Source organism: Ornithorhynchus anatinus, chromosome 18, assembly GCF_004115215.2.
Source record: "Ornithorhynchus anatinus isolate Pmale09 chromosome 18, mOrnAna1.pri.v4, whole genome shotgun sequence".
Taxonomy (NCBI): Eukaryota; Metazoa; Chordata; class Mammalia; order Monotremata; family Ornithorhynchidae; genus Ornithorhynchus; species Ornithorhynchus anatinus.
In genome coordinates this window covers 22,925,437-22,940,118 of record NC_041745.1, presented here as the reverse complement: position 1 = coordinate 22,940,118, position 14,682 = coordinate 22,925,437, and the positions used below count along the sequence as shown (strand labels likewise).

Below are 14,682 nucleotides of genomic sequence, written 5' to 3'. Positions count from 1 at the left end.
GAGTCAGATGCTGAGCCCAGACCAGCTTAGCACACTGTCATCAAGAAAAGAGTAGCTCACTTTGAGCAAAAACGTCATCTGAAAAACATCTGGGAGACAAGGAGGCCAAAGAGATAACAGAGCCAGGTGCCACAAACATTAAATCCAACAAGGGACGATCGTTTTGTGTGCCCGCTGTGGTCAGGACCGTGGAACCCACATTGTCCTACTCAGCCAGGCACCCACTCAGAGATGAACTTCAAAGATGAACTTCACTCAGAGATGTCTTCTTTAAATCGAGAGACAACTAAATATATAGAGTACTTTTTGTCTCAATTGAGGAAAGTGCCCTGTGTTTTGAACCAAAGCTTCTGTACTCGGCGATCCGAAGTTATCTGCTGAGACACTATTATTGGAAACTTCTTAGTAACAGAAAAATAAGGAAATCCAATCTGACCTCATTTTATCTGAAGCTTCGTCTTGCTAGGGAAGAGAAAATTTAGTTTCGGGAAATGATTGATATTTCCCAGAAGTCTGAGTAAGAGGAAGAAAGCACAAGAATTTAGAGGTTAGCTTTCAATTACATATTTTAATTTTATAACTGTAAGATTTTTTTTAATTGCTTGTTGATGAAAAGTGAATGGATTTTAAAAATAGTCTATTGAAGTAATGAGTTGTGCTGCCTTCAGAGGGAGCAAATGACAAACCGGAAGAGACTACGTCTGATTGATTTGCTCAATTAAACACCTGCCTAGCTTTTCTCACATAGAAAGCCTTGGTTTAGCAAAATAACTTACAAGTGCTTAAAATAAAACCTTCTGAAATGGAATATATGTATATAATGGGTGACTTGCAGAGGTGTGCCTGTCTTCTTAACGTGTTTTTGCAGAAGAGAAAGGGATCAATATCTGAATTATGCATTGTTAAATGCGATAGAGGTGAGATTCCAGGTTTGACTGATTCAGTAACGGTGAACTGCCAAGTTCCATCTTGAGCAAGTAAAGTTTGTCACTGAAGAGTGAATGGTCTGACTGAAAAAAATGACTTGGGGTAACGAAGTCTCTAGATTGTAAGCTTGTTATAGGCAGGGAATGAATCTGCAAATTCTGCTGTCCTGTACTTTCCAAATGTTTACGCACAGTGCTCTGCACATAGTAAGTGCTCAATGAAATCCCTTGATTGGATTGAACAAAGAAGTAGTGTGTTCTGAGTCCAGGCAGGAGAGAAGCAGCACATCAATTAATAAATTAGTGGTATTTATTGAATGCTCACTATGTGGCCAGACCACTGTACTAGGTGCTTAGAAGTGTACAACAGAGTTGGTACACACATTCCCTGCCCTCCAGGAGCTTCTACTCTAAGATGGGGAGAGAGACATTAAAGTATATTGTAAATATGGACATAGCTGTGGGGCTGAGGCAAGGTGAATAACAAGTTCTTAAGGAGTAATAAATCATTCATTCATTCAATCCATCGTAATTTTTGAGTGCTTACTGAATACAGAGCACTGTGCTAAGCTCTTGGAAAGTAACAATTCAGCAACAAATAGAGTCAATCCCTGCCCATGGTGGGCTCACAGTCTAGAAGTGGGGGAGACAGACAACAAAAGTAAACAGACATAAATAGCATCACTATAATAAATAGAATAATAGATAAATATATATACATACATCATTAATGAAATACAGTAGAATTATAAATATGTACATACATAAACACAAGTACTGTGGGGCAGGGAAAGGGGAGGTAGGCAGGGTGATACAAAAGGGAGAAGGATAGAGAAATAAGAGTTTAATCAAGGGAAGAATTCTTGGAGGGATGTCATTTTAATTAGGTATCAAAGGTGAGGGGAGTGGTAGTCTCTTGTATCTGAACAGGGTGGAAGTTGCAGACCAGAGCGGGGAGCTGAGGAAAGGGTTGGCTACGAGAGTAGACCGGATTGAGGTACAGAGAGTAGGTTGGCATCGAGGAACAAAACGTGTGGGCTGCATTGTAGGAAATTAACAAGTTAAGATGAGAGTGGGGAAGCTGATTGAGGATTTAAAACCTATGTGAAGGAGTTCTCTGTTGTAGAGGTGGATGGGCAACGACTGGAGGATTTGAGTAATGAAGAGATGTGGACTGAATGTTTTTGGATTTTTAGAAAAATAATCTGGACAGCAGAATGAAGTAAGGACTAAATAAGGGGAAAGACAGGAGGCAGATAAATCAGTGAGGAGGCTGATCCAATAGTCAAGGCGGGAAAGGATAAGTGCTTGATCAGCATAATAGCAGTTTGGATGGAGAGGAAAGGGTAGATTTTAGCAATGTTGGAAGCTAGAACAAGCGGATTTAGTGACAGATTGAATGAATTGGTGACCTTTGGGCATTTGATATTTGGCCCAGCCTCCCTCCTCACAGCACTTTGTACATATCTTTAAATTATATATCATGAATTATTTATATTAATTCCTGCATCCCTCTCTAGACTGTTATGCTCTTTAGCTCGTAGTGTGCAGGGACTGTGTCTGCTAACTCTGTTGAATTGTACTCTCCTGAGTGCTTAGTACTGTGTTATACACATAGTAAGTACTCAATATAATAGCACTGATTGATTGATTGACTGAAAGAATGAGAGAGATGAGCCAAGGATAATGCCAAAGATTACAGGTTTATGAGACAGGAAGGACCGTGGTATTGTCTACAGTGTGGGAAAGACGGGGGTTGAAAGATGAGGAGTTCTGTTTTAGACATGTTAAGTTTGTTTGCCAGCAGGCATCCAATTAGACGTGTCCTGAAGGAAGAAGAAATATGAGACTGGCAGAGGAGAAGTGTCAGGGCTGAAGAGTTAGATTTGGGAATTATCCGGGATAAAGACGGTAGTTGAAGTAATGGGAACAAATGAGTTCTCCAAGGTAGTGGGTGTAGATGGAGAATATGCTGAGGCCTTGAGGGATATTTACATAAAACATATGTACTTGAGGCTTTGATCACCTCTCTAACCCAGCTTTGAACCCAGGTTTGAAAGGGGTAAGGGTAAGAGGAGGAACTGTGAAGCAGAGTGGCCTAGTGGATAGAGCACTGGTTTTTAATTCTGGCTTCACCACTTGTCTGCTGCGTGACCTTGGACAAGTCACTTACCTTCTCTGTGTATCAGTTACCTCATCTGTAAAATGGGGATTAAGACTGTGAGCCCCATGTGGGACATAGATTGTATTCAACTTGCTTAATCCTTTATCTTTCCCGATGCTTAGTGCAGACCTGGTGCACAAGTGAGCCCTTAAATTTAACAAAAACCTTGAAAAAAACCGTGGGTGGTAGGTGAGGGTGGACACAGATTGCCTCCCCTGAGGCACCCCACTTCTGTCCAGCCACCCCACCACTTTGTGGGAAGCAGGGTGGATTAGTGGAAAAACCATGGGCCAGGAATCAGAGACATGGGTTCAATCCCAGCTTTGCCACTTGCTTTCTGTGTAACGTCAGTCAGTCACATCAACCTCTCTGTGCCATAGTTTTCCTCTACTGTAAAATGGGGATTCAATACTTGTTCTCCCTCCTACTTAGACTGTGAGCCCCGTGGGACAGGAACTCTCTCTGACCTGATTAACTAGTATCTACCCGAGTACTTAATCCAGGATTTGAGACATGTTATTGGTCTTATGCTATCGAGTTTGGTGCCTGACCCATAGCAAGACCATAGACTCATCTTCTCCAGAATGCCCCACTTCCATCTTCAATCGTTCTGGTGGCGGATCCTTAGAATTCTCTTGGTAAAAATAAGGAAGTGGTTTATCACTACCTCCTTGCGGGTAGTAAACGAGTCTCTGCTCTCTATCTGTTACCATATTTGTACATCCCAAGCGCTTAGTACAGTGCTCTGCACATAGTAAGAGCTCAAATAAATACTATTGAATGAATAAATGCCCTCGACTCAGTCCCGTGCCGCTGCTGCCCAGCACAGGTGAGTTTTGACTTGTAGCAGATTGCCTTCAACTCACTAGCCACTGCCCAACCTAGGAATGGGTTGGGTATGCCTCTGCTTGACTCTCCCTCTCATAGCTGTGACTGGAAGGATACTGGAAACTCTCTAAGTGTGACTCTAGAGGGTATTTGATATATAGTAAGCGCCTAATAGCAGCCATATAAAAATAATTGTAGCAGTACCACAGAGTGTGATGTAGATGTTAAGGGGCCAGAAGGCAGAGTGTAGTGGGGAATTAGCATGGGCTAGTGAAAGAGCGTGGGCCTGGGAGTCAGAGAAACTGGCTTCTAATCCCAGCTTTGCCACTTGTCTGTTTTGTCACCCTGAGCAAGTCATTTAACTTCTCTTTGCGTCAGTTACCTCACCTGTAAAATGGGGATTAGAACTCTGAGCCCCATGTAGGAAAGGGACTATGTCCAACCTGATTATCTGGTATCTAATAATAATAATAATAATGTTGGTATTTGTTAAGTGCTTACTGTGTGCAGAGCACTGTCCTAAGCATTGGGGTAGATACAGGGTAATCAAGTTGTCCCACATGAGGCTCACAGTCTTAATCCCCATTTTACAGATGAGGCAACTGAAGCCCAGAGAAGTGAAGTGACTTGCCCACAGTCACACAGCTGACAAGTGGTAGGGCTGGGATTCAAACCCATGACCTCTGACTCCCAAGATCGTGCTCTTTCCACTGAGCCACGCTTCTTCTCTACCCTGTGCTTAATATAGTGCCTGCCACAAAGTAAGCACTTAACAAATACCATTAAAAAATAAAAAATAAGCATCTTATTGTTTCTCTTTGTACCCTTTTCCCAGTGCTGCTGCTGCCCTATCTGCCTGCCTCATTCCCAAGAAAAACACCAGGGGAGGAGAGGACATGTGGTTACTATGGATGCTCTGAAAAATAGCACTGTAATAATAACAAAACTACTACTACTAATAGTACTACTATTGATAATAGTAATGATAATAATACTAATAATCATAATATATTTTAAGCACTTATCATGTGCTCAGCATGTATTAAGCCCAGGTCAGACACAGTCCCCATCCCTTATGGGGTTCACAGTTTTAAGTGGGGGGAGAAAGAGTATCAATTCCCCATTTTACAGATGAGGAAACTGAGGCCCAGATTTGTTAAGTGACCTCTCCAAGGTTTCCCAGCAGGCATGTGGCATATCTGGAATTTGATCCCAGGTGCTTTGAATCCCAGGCCCAGGCTCTCTCTACTAGGGCATGCTGCTGTAGTAGGCAGACCCCAGATTGGAAGTGTGCAGAGAGGGTGGGTGAGTGATGTGGTGTGTGTGTTTGTGTGTTGGCGAGGGGTGGAGAGATGGCAGTCAAGAAGTGGAGGGCTGAGATTTGCCAATTTTACATTCTTCTTAGAAGACATCCTTACTGCTGCATCCCGGGGACATTTTTACACAGAAACAGTGCCTGCAGAGGAACAAGTGAGGGAGGACTGAAGGAATGCCAGCTTCTTGGCTCCAGTGTTCCTGGATGACCTTCCTTAAGGGATGGAACATGAGGAAAAGGTCAACAGTAACCTTGTTCCCACTTGCCAGAACTCCTCTTTTACCACAGTGTCACGGTCCTGGACCACCGGGGCACCAGTAACTATGGTTAGGGCCCCATCCTAATTCATTCATTCAATCGTATGTATTGAGCACTTACCATGTGCAGAGCACTGTACTAAGCACTAGGGAGAGTACAATACAACAATAACCATACACATTCACTGCCCACCACGAGCTTTCAGTCTAGAGGATGACCAGAGTTGAGCAGAGGCCAAAGCATAGTACACAGCGCAAGCCAGATGGCCTACATAAATCACGTGGCTCGGTGGAAAGAGCCCGGGTTTGGGAGTCAGAGGTCTTGGGTTTGAATCCTGGATCTGCCATTTGTCAGCTGTGTGACTGTGGGCAAGTCACTTAACTTCTCTGTGCCTCAGTTACCTCATCTGTAAAATGGGGATTAACCGTGAGCCTTACGTGGGAAAACCTGATTACCCTGTATCTACCCCCGCACTTAGAACAGTGCTCTGCACATAATAAGCGCTTAACAAATACCAACATTATTATAATTATGAGCCTGAGAGCCAGAAGACTTGAGTTCTAATCCAGCACCACCTCTTGCTTGCTGGTGTGACCTTGGGCAAGGCATTTCACTTCCTCTGCGCTTCAATTTCCTCAACTGCAGAATGGTAATTAATGCGTCCTACTTACAGTGAGCCCCAAATGGGACAGGGACTGTGTCCAATCTGATTAACTTATATCTGCCCAATACTTAGAACAGGGCCTGGCATTTAGTAAGTGACTAACAAATATGATTTTTTTAAAAAAAGGCAGGTTTGCAAATACTGCAGGGATTGTGGTTTGTGGCTTTGACTTGGGTAATGAGATGCTGGTGATCTATTCCCTACCCGCAACAATGAGCAGTATTGCTGTTCTGATTTTGTAGGGTTTTTGCTAAATTTACCCTGTTATTATTTCACTCTGTGTTTAATCATTCTTCTTCTAGATAAGGAGACTCCTACAGGACATGTGATGGGTCTTAATCCATGCCCTTATATTTCTCCCCAGCACTCAGTTCAATGATTTGCACACTGCGAGTCCTTAATAGATATGACAAACATTTCCAGGATTTGGTGACCCTGAAGAATAGTTCTGATGATTAAAATGGTGCTGTTTGCAAGTGATAATAATAATGATAATAATAATAATAATAATATGTGTAAAGTGTTTACTCAGTGCCAAGCACTGTATTAAGCACTGGGAGAAATAGAAGATTATCAGTTCCCCGCATGGGGCTCACAGTCTAAGTAGGAGGAGAGCTTCATCACATCAATGCTATTTACTGTGAGCTTACTCTGGCAGAGCACTGTACCAAGCGCTTTGAAGAGTACAGTATAACAGAGTTGGTAGACATTCATTCATTCATTCAATAATATTTACTGAGCGCTTATTGTGTGCAGAGCACTGTTTTAGGTGCTTAGAAAGTACAGTTTGGCAATAGAGAACAATCCCTGCCCACTCCGGGCTTACATGTTCCCTGCCACAATGAACTCACAGTCTAGAACAGGTATTAAATTCCCATTTTAGAGATGAGGGAACTGAAACACAGAGAACTGAAGTGAGTTGCCCTAGGACACACACTGGGCAAGCAGCGGAGCCAGGATTAAAACCCAGGTCCTCTGACTCCCAGGCCTGAGCTCTTTCCTCTAGGTCACACTGCTTAGTTTGATGAGAGGAGAGATCTTAGGTGTTTGTATCCCCTCTTAAAATTAATCAGTCAATGGTATTCATTGAGTAGCTACTGTTTGCAAAACTAAGGTCACACTCCAAAAATTTTGGAGTCAAATACACCTTTGGTTTTGACTATTCTGATCCTCCCTAATATTTAAGAAGGAACAATACACTTTTAAGAGAGCCAAGCCATCCAGAATTCCCTTTCTTTTAAGTGAATTGTCCAGAATAAAGCATTTCACTAAGAGTCTGACAAGTATAATTGCAACCTGCATATTTTCTTTTTTCATGTCATCGAAGCATCTGCAGAACCTTAAAATTGATGCTTTAGGATATCCCATTAAGGCACTCAGTGAAGCAATAGGATAGTGCAATAGAGTGGAAGGTTGGCATTATATCAAAAGAGAAAAAGGTCTCATGATAAAATGTCAGGGATACCTTTGTTCAGGTCATTGGATTATTTCCAACAGTTCGGTGATCTCTTCGTAGTTTAAAGACAGAATGGTAATCTAGGGTTACTTACACTTACACAGCAAGAGATGTCAATGGTTGATGCAAGGACTATTAGAAATGAAGGGAAAATTTAAGATGCATGGATGATAGTCATGTTAATGGCACTGTTCTAAATTGTCAGCTTTACCTGTTGCGAAGTTGAATTTTGTTGCCTCAGTCCACACTGTTTATAAAACAAGAAACAGCCTCTACTCCATCCTAATCCTCCTGGATTTCTCAGATGCCTTTGACACTGTCGAAACAACCGCTTCTCAATCAATCAATCAAGCGTATTTATTGAGCGCTTACTGTGTGCAGAGTACTGTATGATGAGCCTGGGAGACTATGATGCGACAGAATTAGCAAACACATTCCCTGCCCATTATTTAAACTTGGCATCACTAACGCTTTCCTCTTTTTTTACTCCTTTCTCTCAGGCTGCTCTTTGGCAATCTCTTTTGCAGACTCCTCCTCTGCTCCACCCTCCTATTGTGGGAATCCCTCAAGTCTCAGTTATAGGGTCTCTTCTATTCTCCATCAACACACATTCCCTTGGAAAATTGAATAACTCTCAAGGCTTCGACCACCATCTCAATGCAGGTGATTCCCAAATCTACGTCTCCTGCCCTGATCTCTCTTTCTCTACAGTCTCGTATTTTCTCCTGCCTTCAGAGCATCTCCACTTGGATGTCCTACCAAAACCTCAATTTATCTTCCCACCTAAAACCTCTCCTCCCCTTGACTTTCCCTTCACAGTAGACAGCACCCCATCCACCCTGCCTCACAAGCCTATAACTTTGGCGTTATCCTTGTTACATGTGTCTCATTCAACCCACATATACAATTTGTTACAAAATCCTGTTGGGTCAACTTTCACCGTATCACTAAAATCTGTCTTTTTCTCTCAATCCCAACTGCTACCAGATTAATCCAAGCATTTATCCTATCCCACCTTGACTACCGTATCATCGTCCCTGGCTGACCTCCCTGTTTCCTGTCTCTCCCCACTCCAGGTCATACTTCACTCTGCCGCCTGGGTCATTTTTCTACGAAGAATGTTCGGCCCATGGTTCCCCATTCAAGCACCTGCAGTGGTTTTCATCAACCTTCTGCCTAAAACGGAAACTCTTTACCGTCGACTTTAAATCTCTTAATCACCTTGCCCCACCTTTCTTGTTTCCCTGATTTTGTACTACAACCCAGCTCACATATTTCACTCTTCTAATGCCAATCTATTCACTGTACCTCAAACCTGTCTATCTCACTGATGATCTCTCACCCATATTCTGCCTCTGGCCTGGAATACCCTCCATCTTCATATTCAACACACTATCCACTCCTTCCACCTTCAAACACTTATTGAAGGCACATCTTCTCCAAGAGGCCTTCCCCGACTAGGCCCTCGTTTTCACTTTTCCCACTTCCTTCTGCGTCATCCTTGTACTTGGATTTGTGCCCTTTATTCCCCCTTTTCTCCCCCCAACACCACTTAGGTACATTTATTATTATTATTATTATTATTATTATTATTATTTATATCAGTGCCCGTCTCCCCCTCCAGGCTCTAAGCTCATTGTGGGCAGGGAACATGTACTCTCCCAAGTTCTTACTACAGTGCTCTGCATACAGTAGCATTCAGTGAATCCTTTGGATCTCACCGCAGTAAGCCTGGGTTTTCTGCAAGATGTTTTTGGTTAAATGTGGGATTAAATGTGGGATGGAATTTATGTACAGTACATTTGTATTTCATTGTAAACTTCATGGGTTGTTTTCCAAGTGAGCCTGTTTTTAAGTTCTGTTTGCTTGTCCTTGGCTAACCCAAGGAGAACAATCTTATGAGAGGCAGTGTCCAGGTTTCAGCACAGATACTACAGAGAAAATCCCACTAGTTCGATCTTCCATCTGCCTCATGGAGAGAAACTGTTCAAGCCCCGCCTTGGGCTCTGAATTCTGCTCAATCCTTTTTCTTTGGCCATCTCATTCACCCCAGGGGATTGGAGAAAAGAATGAGACCGAAGGTTAAAATGGTAATTGTGGTTGTGAAAAAAAGCCGCATTGGGCAGAAGAGGTATCCTGGCTCAATCCCATTTTAGCTTAAAGGTCAAGGAATGAGTTAGTTGGCATGGAGATGAAATGAGATTTTGTTCAATAGAGGAGTGGAGCCACTCTAGGAAAAGAAAGCAAGATCAACCTAAAAGACGCTAGTCAAGTCAGTGGAATAAAGAGAACACGTATTTAGCCAAAATCTTTCTATTTAACCAAAAAGAAAATGATATATAACTTTCCCGATTTGTCCTGCACAATATTTCAGAGGAGAGGAAAGAGCACAGGTCTGGGAGTCAATCAATCAATGATTTTTTTTAGTATTTATTGTGTATGGGATTATACAAGCACATGGGAGAGTACAACATAACAGAGTTGACAGATACATCCCATTCCCTTAGTGAGCATACAGTCTAGAGAGGACCTAGCGTCAGAGGACTTATGCCTTTTGGACATTTGGTATTCGTCCCACCTTCGGCCCCATAGAACGTATATATCTACCTAAGTCAGTATATATATATATGTCAGTCTCCCCCTGTAGACTATAAATTCATGGTGGGCAGGGAAAGTGTCTACCAACACTGTTATACTGTTGTACTCTCCCAAACACTTAGGACAGTGCTCTGTACACAGTAAGCACTCCATAAATACCATGTGTTGATTGATTGTCCTGGTCTCTAATTAATTCAGTCATATTTATTGAGAGCTGACTGTGTGCAGAGCGTTGTGCTAAGCATTTGAGAAGTATAATTCCGCAACAAACAGAGCCAGTCCCTGCCCACAAAGGGCTCACAGTCTAGAAAGGGGAGAGACAGACATCAAAACAAGTAAACAGGCATCAGTAACATCATTTCAAGTAAATAGAATTATGTCTTAGGTACACCATCATTAATAAAATAAATAGAATTATAATTATAAATATGTACATCTATCCACAATATGTATACATGTATATATGCACATATAAACCTAGATCAGCCACGTCTGCTGTGTGATCTTGGGCAAGTCACAACTTCTCTGTGCTGCAGTAAAAAATTGTGCATTTGTAAAAAACTAGGGATTAAATCCACCCCCTTCTTTCTTACACTGTGAGCTTCATGTGCGACAGGGACTGCTCCAACCTGATGATCTTGTATCTATTCCATTGCTTAGTACAGGGCCCGGCACATAGTAAATGTGTGACAAGTATTTTTTTAATTCATTTAATCCTATTTAATAAGTGCCCACTATGTGTCACGTGCTGTATTAAGTGCTGGGATACATACAGCTAATTAGGTTGAACACAGTCTCTGTCCCACATTGGGCTCACAGTCTTAATTCACATTTCCATTTTACAGATGAGGAAATGGAAGCACAGTGAATCCCAATGCCTTGCCCGAGGTCACACAGCAGACAAGTGGTGGATCCAGGATTAGAACTCAGGTCCTTCTAACTCCCAGGCCCGGGTGGGGGGAGGAAAGGAGGGACAAAATGGAAAGGGGAGAGAAGAGAGAAAATGAGGTGGGAGGGTGAGAGGGGCAAAGAGAAGGGGATAGGAGAGAGAAAAAGAGGGGAGAAAGGAAAGAGGAGGGGGGAGGGAAAAGGGAGTGGGAGGGGGAATGAGAAGAATGAAAAGTAGATGGGAGAAAGGAGACAAAGCGAGGAGAAGGGGAAGGGAGGGGAAAGGGAGGGGGAAAATGAAGAGAAGAAAAAGGAGAAGGGAGAAAGCCGGGGGAGAAGGGGAAAAGCTAGAGGAGAAAAGAGGAAGAGGGGAAAGGGAGGAGGAGGGGGTAAAGGAAGAGGAAAAGAGGATAAAGGAAAACGGGGGGATAGGGGTAAAGAAGGGAATGGTGATGCAGCATGGCAGGCTATGACTGGCAGAAATTGGTCTCTTCCCCCTAGCTTTCCCTCGCCTCCCTTCACCTTCCATCACCCCCCCATCCCTCCAACCCCCAACCCAAGTGGTGGGGCTCCCTCCCTCGACACCTGTCCCCCCCAGTGGAGGACAGGAGCCAGTAGGTCTCTAAGGATGGTTGGATCCTGTTCTCCCCAGATCAGAGCAGGCCATGGTTGTGTCCACCACATCTATGGCTGGGACAGACTGTGGCCGAGAATTCCCCTCCAGCTGATGCTAGGAGCAGAAAGTTCTGCTTCCCACCCCCCCACCCACCCCTCAGGAACGGAACAATGATTCACCCAATCCACCAGGGTAGAAGCATATTCCAGGCCTCAGGTGTCCAACTCCACCCAGTGCCTCCCAGGTCCATCAGTTTCCCCAAGGCATGAGGCAGGATCTGAGGCTTCTAGGGGCTGGGACCCACCCATTGTACCCCATGGAAGAACCCAGGTGTGCAGCCTGGTATGGACAGATGCTCAGAATGGTCAGCCTGGAGTGGGCAGGGAATCTGAGTGGGCAGCTTAGTATTGGCAAGGGCACAAGGTGAGCATCCGGGTGTTGGGAGGTATTCAAGGTGGGCTCCCCAAAATCGTCAGGAGCTCGGAGTGAGCAGCCTGGTATTGGCGGGGTCTCAGGATAGACAGTCTGGTTCATTCATCCATTCATTCAATCATATTTTTGAGTGCTTACAGTGTGCAGAGCATTATACTAAGAGCTTGGGAGAGTACAATATAAGAGTAAACCGACACATTCCCTGCCCACAAAGAACTTACAGCCTAGAGCGGGAAACAGACATTAATATGGATATATAGATCACAGATATGGCACACACCACACATCCAACATGGCCTAGTGGATAGAGCATGGGCCTGGGAGTCAGAAGACCATGGGTTCTAATCCTGGCTCTGCCACTTGTCAGCTGTGTGACTTTGGGCAAGTCACTTCACTTCTCTATGCCTCAGTTCCCTTGTCTGTAAAATGGGGATTAAGACCCTGAAACCCCAGTGGGACAACCTGATTACCTTGTAACCCACCCAGTGCTTAGAACAGTGCTTGGCACACAGTAAGTACTTAACAAATACCATTATTAGAGAAGCAGCGTGGCTCAGTGGAAAGAGCACGGGCTTAGGAGTCAAAGATCATGGCTTCTAATTTTGGCTCTGCCACCTGTTAGCTGCATGACTTTGAGCCAGTCACTTCACTTCTCAGTGCCTCAGTTACCTCATCTGTAAAATGGGGGTTAAGACTGTGAGCCTCACATGGGACAACCTGATTATCCTGTATCTACCCCCAGGGCTTAGAACAGTGCCCGGCACATAGTAAGTACTTAAGAAATACCAACAATATTATTATTATTATTATTAGATATGTACATAGGTACTGTGGGGCTGGGAAGGGGAATGAATAAAGGAAGCAAGTCAAGGCGAAGCAGAAATGCAGGGGCTTAGGATGGTCGGCCTGGTGCTGCCTCCCTTCTCTTTCCCACTCTCCTTCCCTTTCTTTCTCCTTCCCTCCCTCCTGCACCGTTGGGAGAGCTTTTTAGATTGTTCATGGCTATAATGCCATACCTGGAAGCCACATTGTACTTTTTGGAGTGCTTGGTGGGGGTCGTCTCTCAGCTGCAGGCCTTGCTCAAGGGCCACACATAGCACCAAGAAGAGCAAGATATGGCTCTGCAGGCCTAGTTGCAGGACTACCCACTCTGTAGACATAGAACGGAATGGCTATCTGACAAAAGTTTGACCCATCCAGACTGCTACAGTTTTTATCCAAGAACTTAACCAATCCCACCTGGATTACTGCATCAGCTTTCTTGCTGACCTCCCTGCCTCCTAGTGGATAGAGCATGAGCCTGGGAATCAGAAGACCGTGGGTTCTAATCCTGGCTCTGCCATTCCATACTTCACTCTGCTGCCTGGGTCATTTTTCTGCAAAAATGTTCAGGCCATGTTTCCCCACTCCTCAAAAACTACCAGTGGTTGCCCATCCACTTCTGCCTCAAACAGAAACTCCTCACCATTGGCTTTAAAACACTGAATCACCTTGCCCCCTCCTACCTTACCTCTCGTATTCCCTACCACAATCCAGCCCACACATATTGCTTCCCCATATCGACTTACTCACTGTACCTCAGTCTTGTCTACCTCACTGCTGAGCCCTTGCCCATGTCTTGCCTCTGTCCTGGAGCTTCCTCCCCCTTCATGTCCTACACATGTTCACTCTCCCCACTTTCAAAGCTTTATTAAATGTACATCTCCTCCAAGAGGCCTTCCCTAAGCCCTTATTTCCTCTTCTCCCACTCCCTTTTTCTTGATCCTGGCACTTGGATTTATTCACCCCCGCCCTCCCCCTCCAAGTCCCACAGCGTGTGTGTACAGATCTGTAATTCATTATTCACTTCTATTAATGTCTGTCTCCCCACTCTAGACTGTGATCTCCTTTGATCAGGGAGCATGTCTACCAACTCCTTTATAGTGGAGAGAGCACAGACCTGGGAGTCGGAAGGTCATCGGTTCTAATCCCAGCTCTGCCACTTGTCTGCTTTGTGACCTTGGGCAAATCACTTCACTTCTTTGTGCCTCAGTTACCTCATCTGTGAAATGAAGATTGAAATTGTGACCCCTACGTGCGAAAGGAACTGTGTCCAACCTGATTTACCTGTATCTGTCCCAGTGTTTAATGCAATTCCTGGTGCATAGTAAGCATCTAAAAAATGCCATTATTATTATTGTTACTCTCCCTACTGTTTAGTACAGTGCTCTCTCTGCACACAGTAAGTGCTTAATAAATGCCAATAAATGATTGTTTCAAATGTAAGACTTTCCAGCCACACCCACCCTCATCAGTAGCACCTCATCTTCAGTGCCATGGGTTTGGATATAAAGGACAGCTCTGCTGTCTTTTCACCTGCATCTCTCTTAAGTATCGCTATTCTTAGGGTTAGCGGATAAGGCATCTGACTGAGGTGATAAAGACACAGTTTCCTTTCCAGTCCTTTTCACACTTGGTACCCAGAAAGTTTGCTATTTCTCTGCTGTTGAGGCACATGTGCTATTTGCATTACCTGACACTGTTTTTGATTCTGCCTC

The 14,682-nt window shown here is 44.0% G+C and overlaps 1 protein-coding gene across 3 annotated transcripts in view; it reads left to right on the top strand.

The window, feature by feature from the left end:
• CTNNA2 (catenin alpha 2) overlaps positions 1-14,682 on the top strand; it is a 1,145,386-nt gene that overhangs the window by 282,891 nt on the left and 847,813 nt on the right. For 2 of the 3 annotated variants that reach the window (XM_029083152.2, XM_029083150.2), the window contains exon 1: positions 4,787-4,849. The exons of the other annotated variant lie outside the window; for it this stretch is intronic. In XM_029083152.2, coding sequence (XP_028938985.1) covers positions 4,826-4,849 — 24 coding nt within the window. In that variant the 5' untranslated portion in view covers positions 4,787-4,825. Of the gene's footprint in view, positions 1-4,786; positions 4,850-14,682 lie in introns of those variants that run through there. 3 annotated transcript variants of the gene reach the window in all.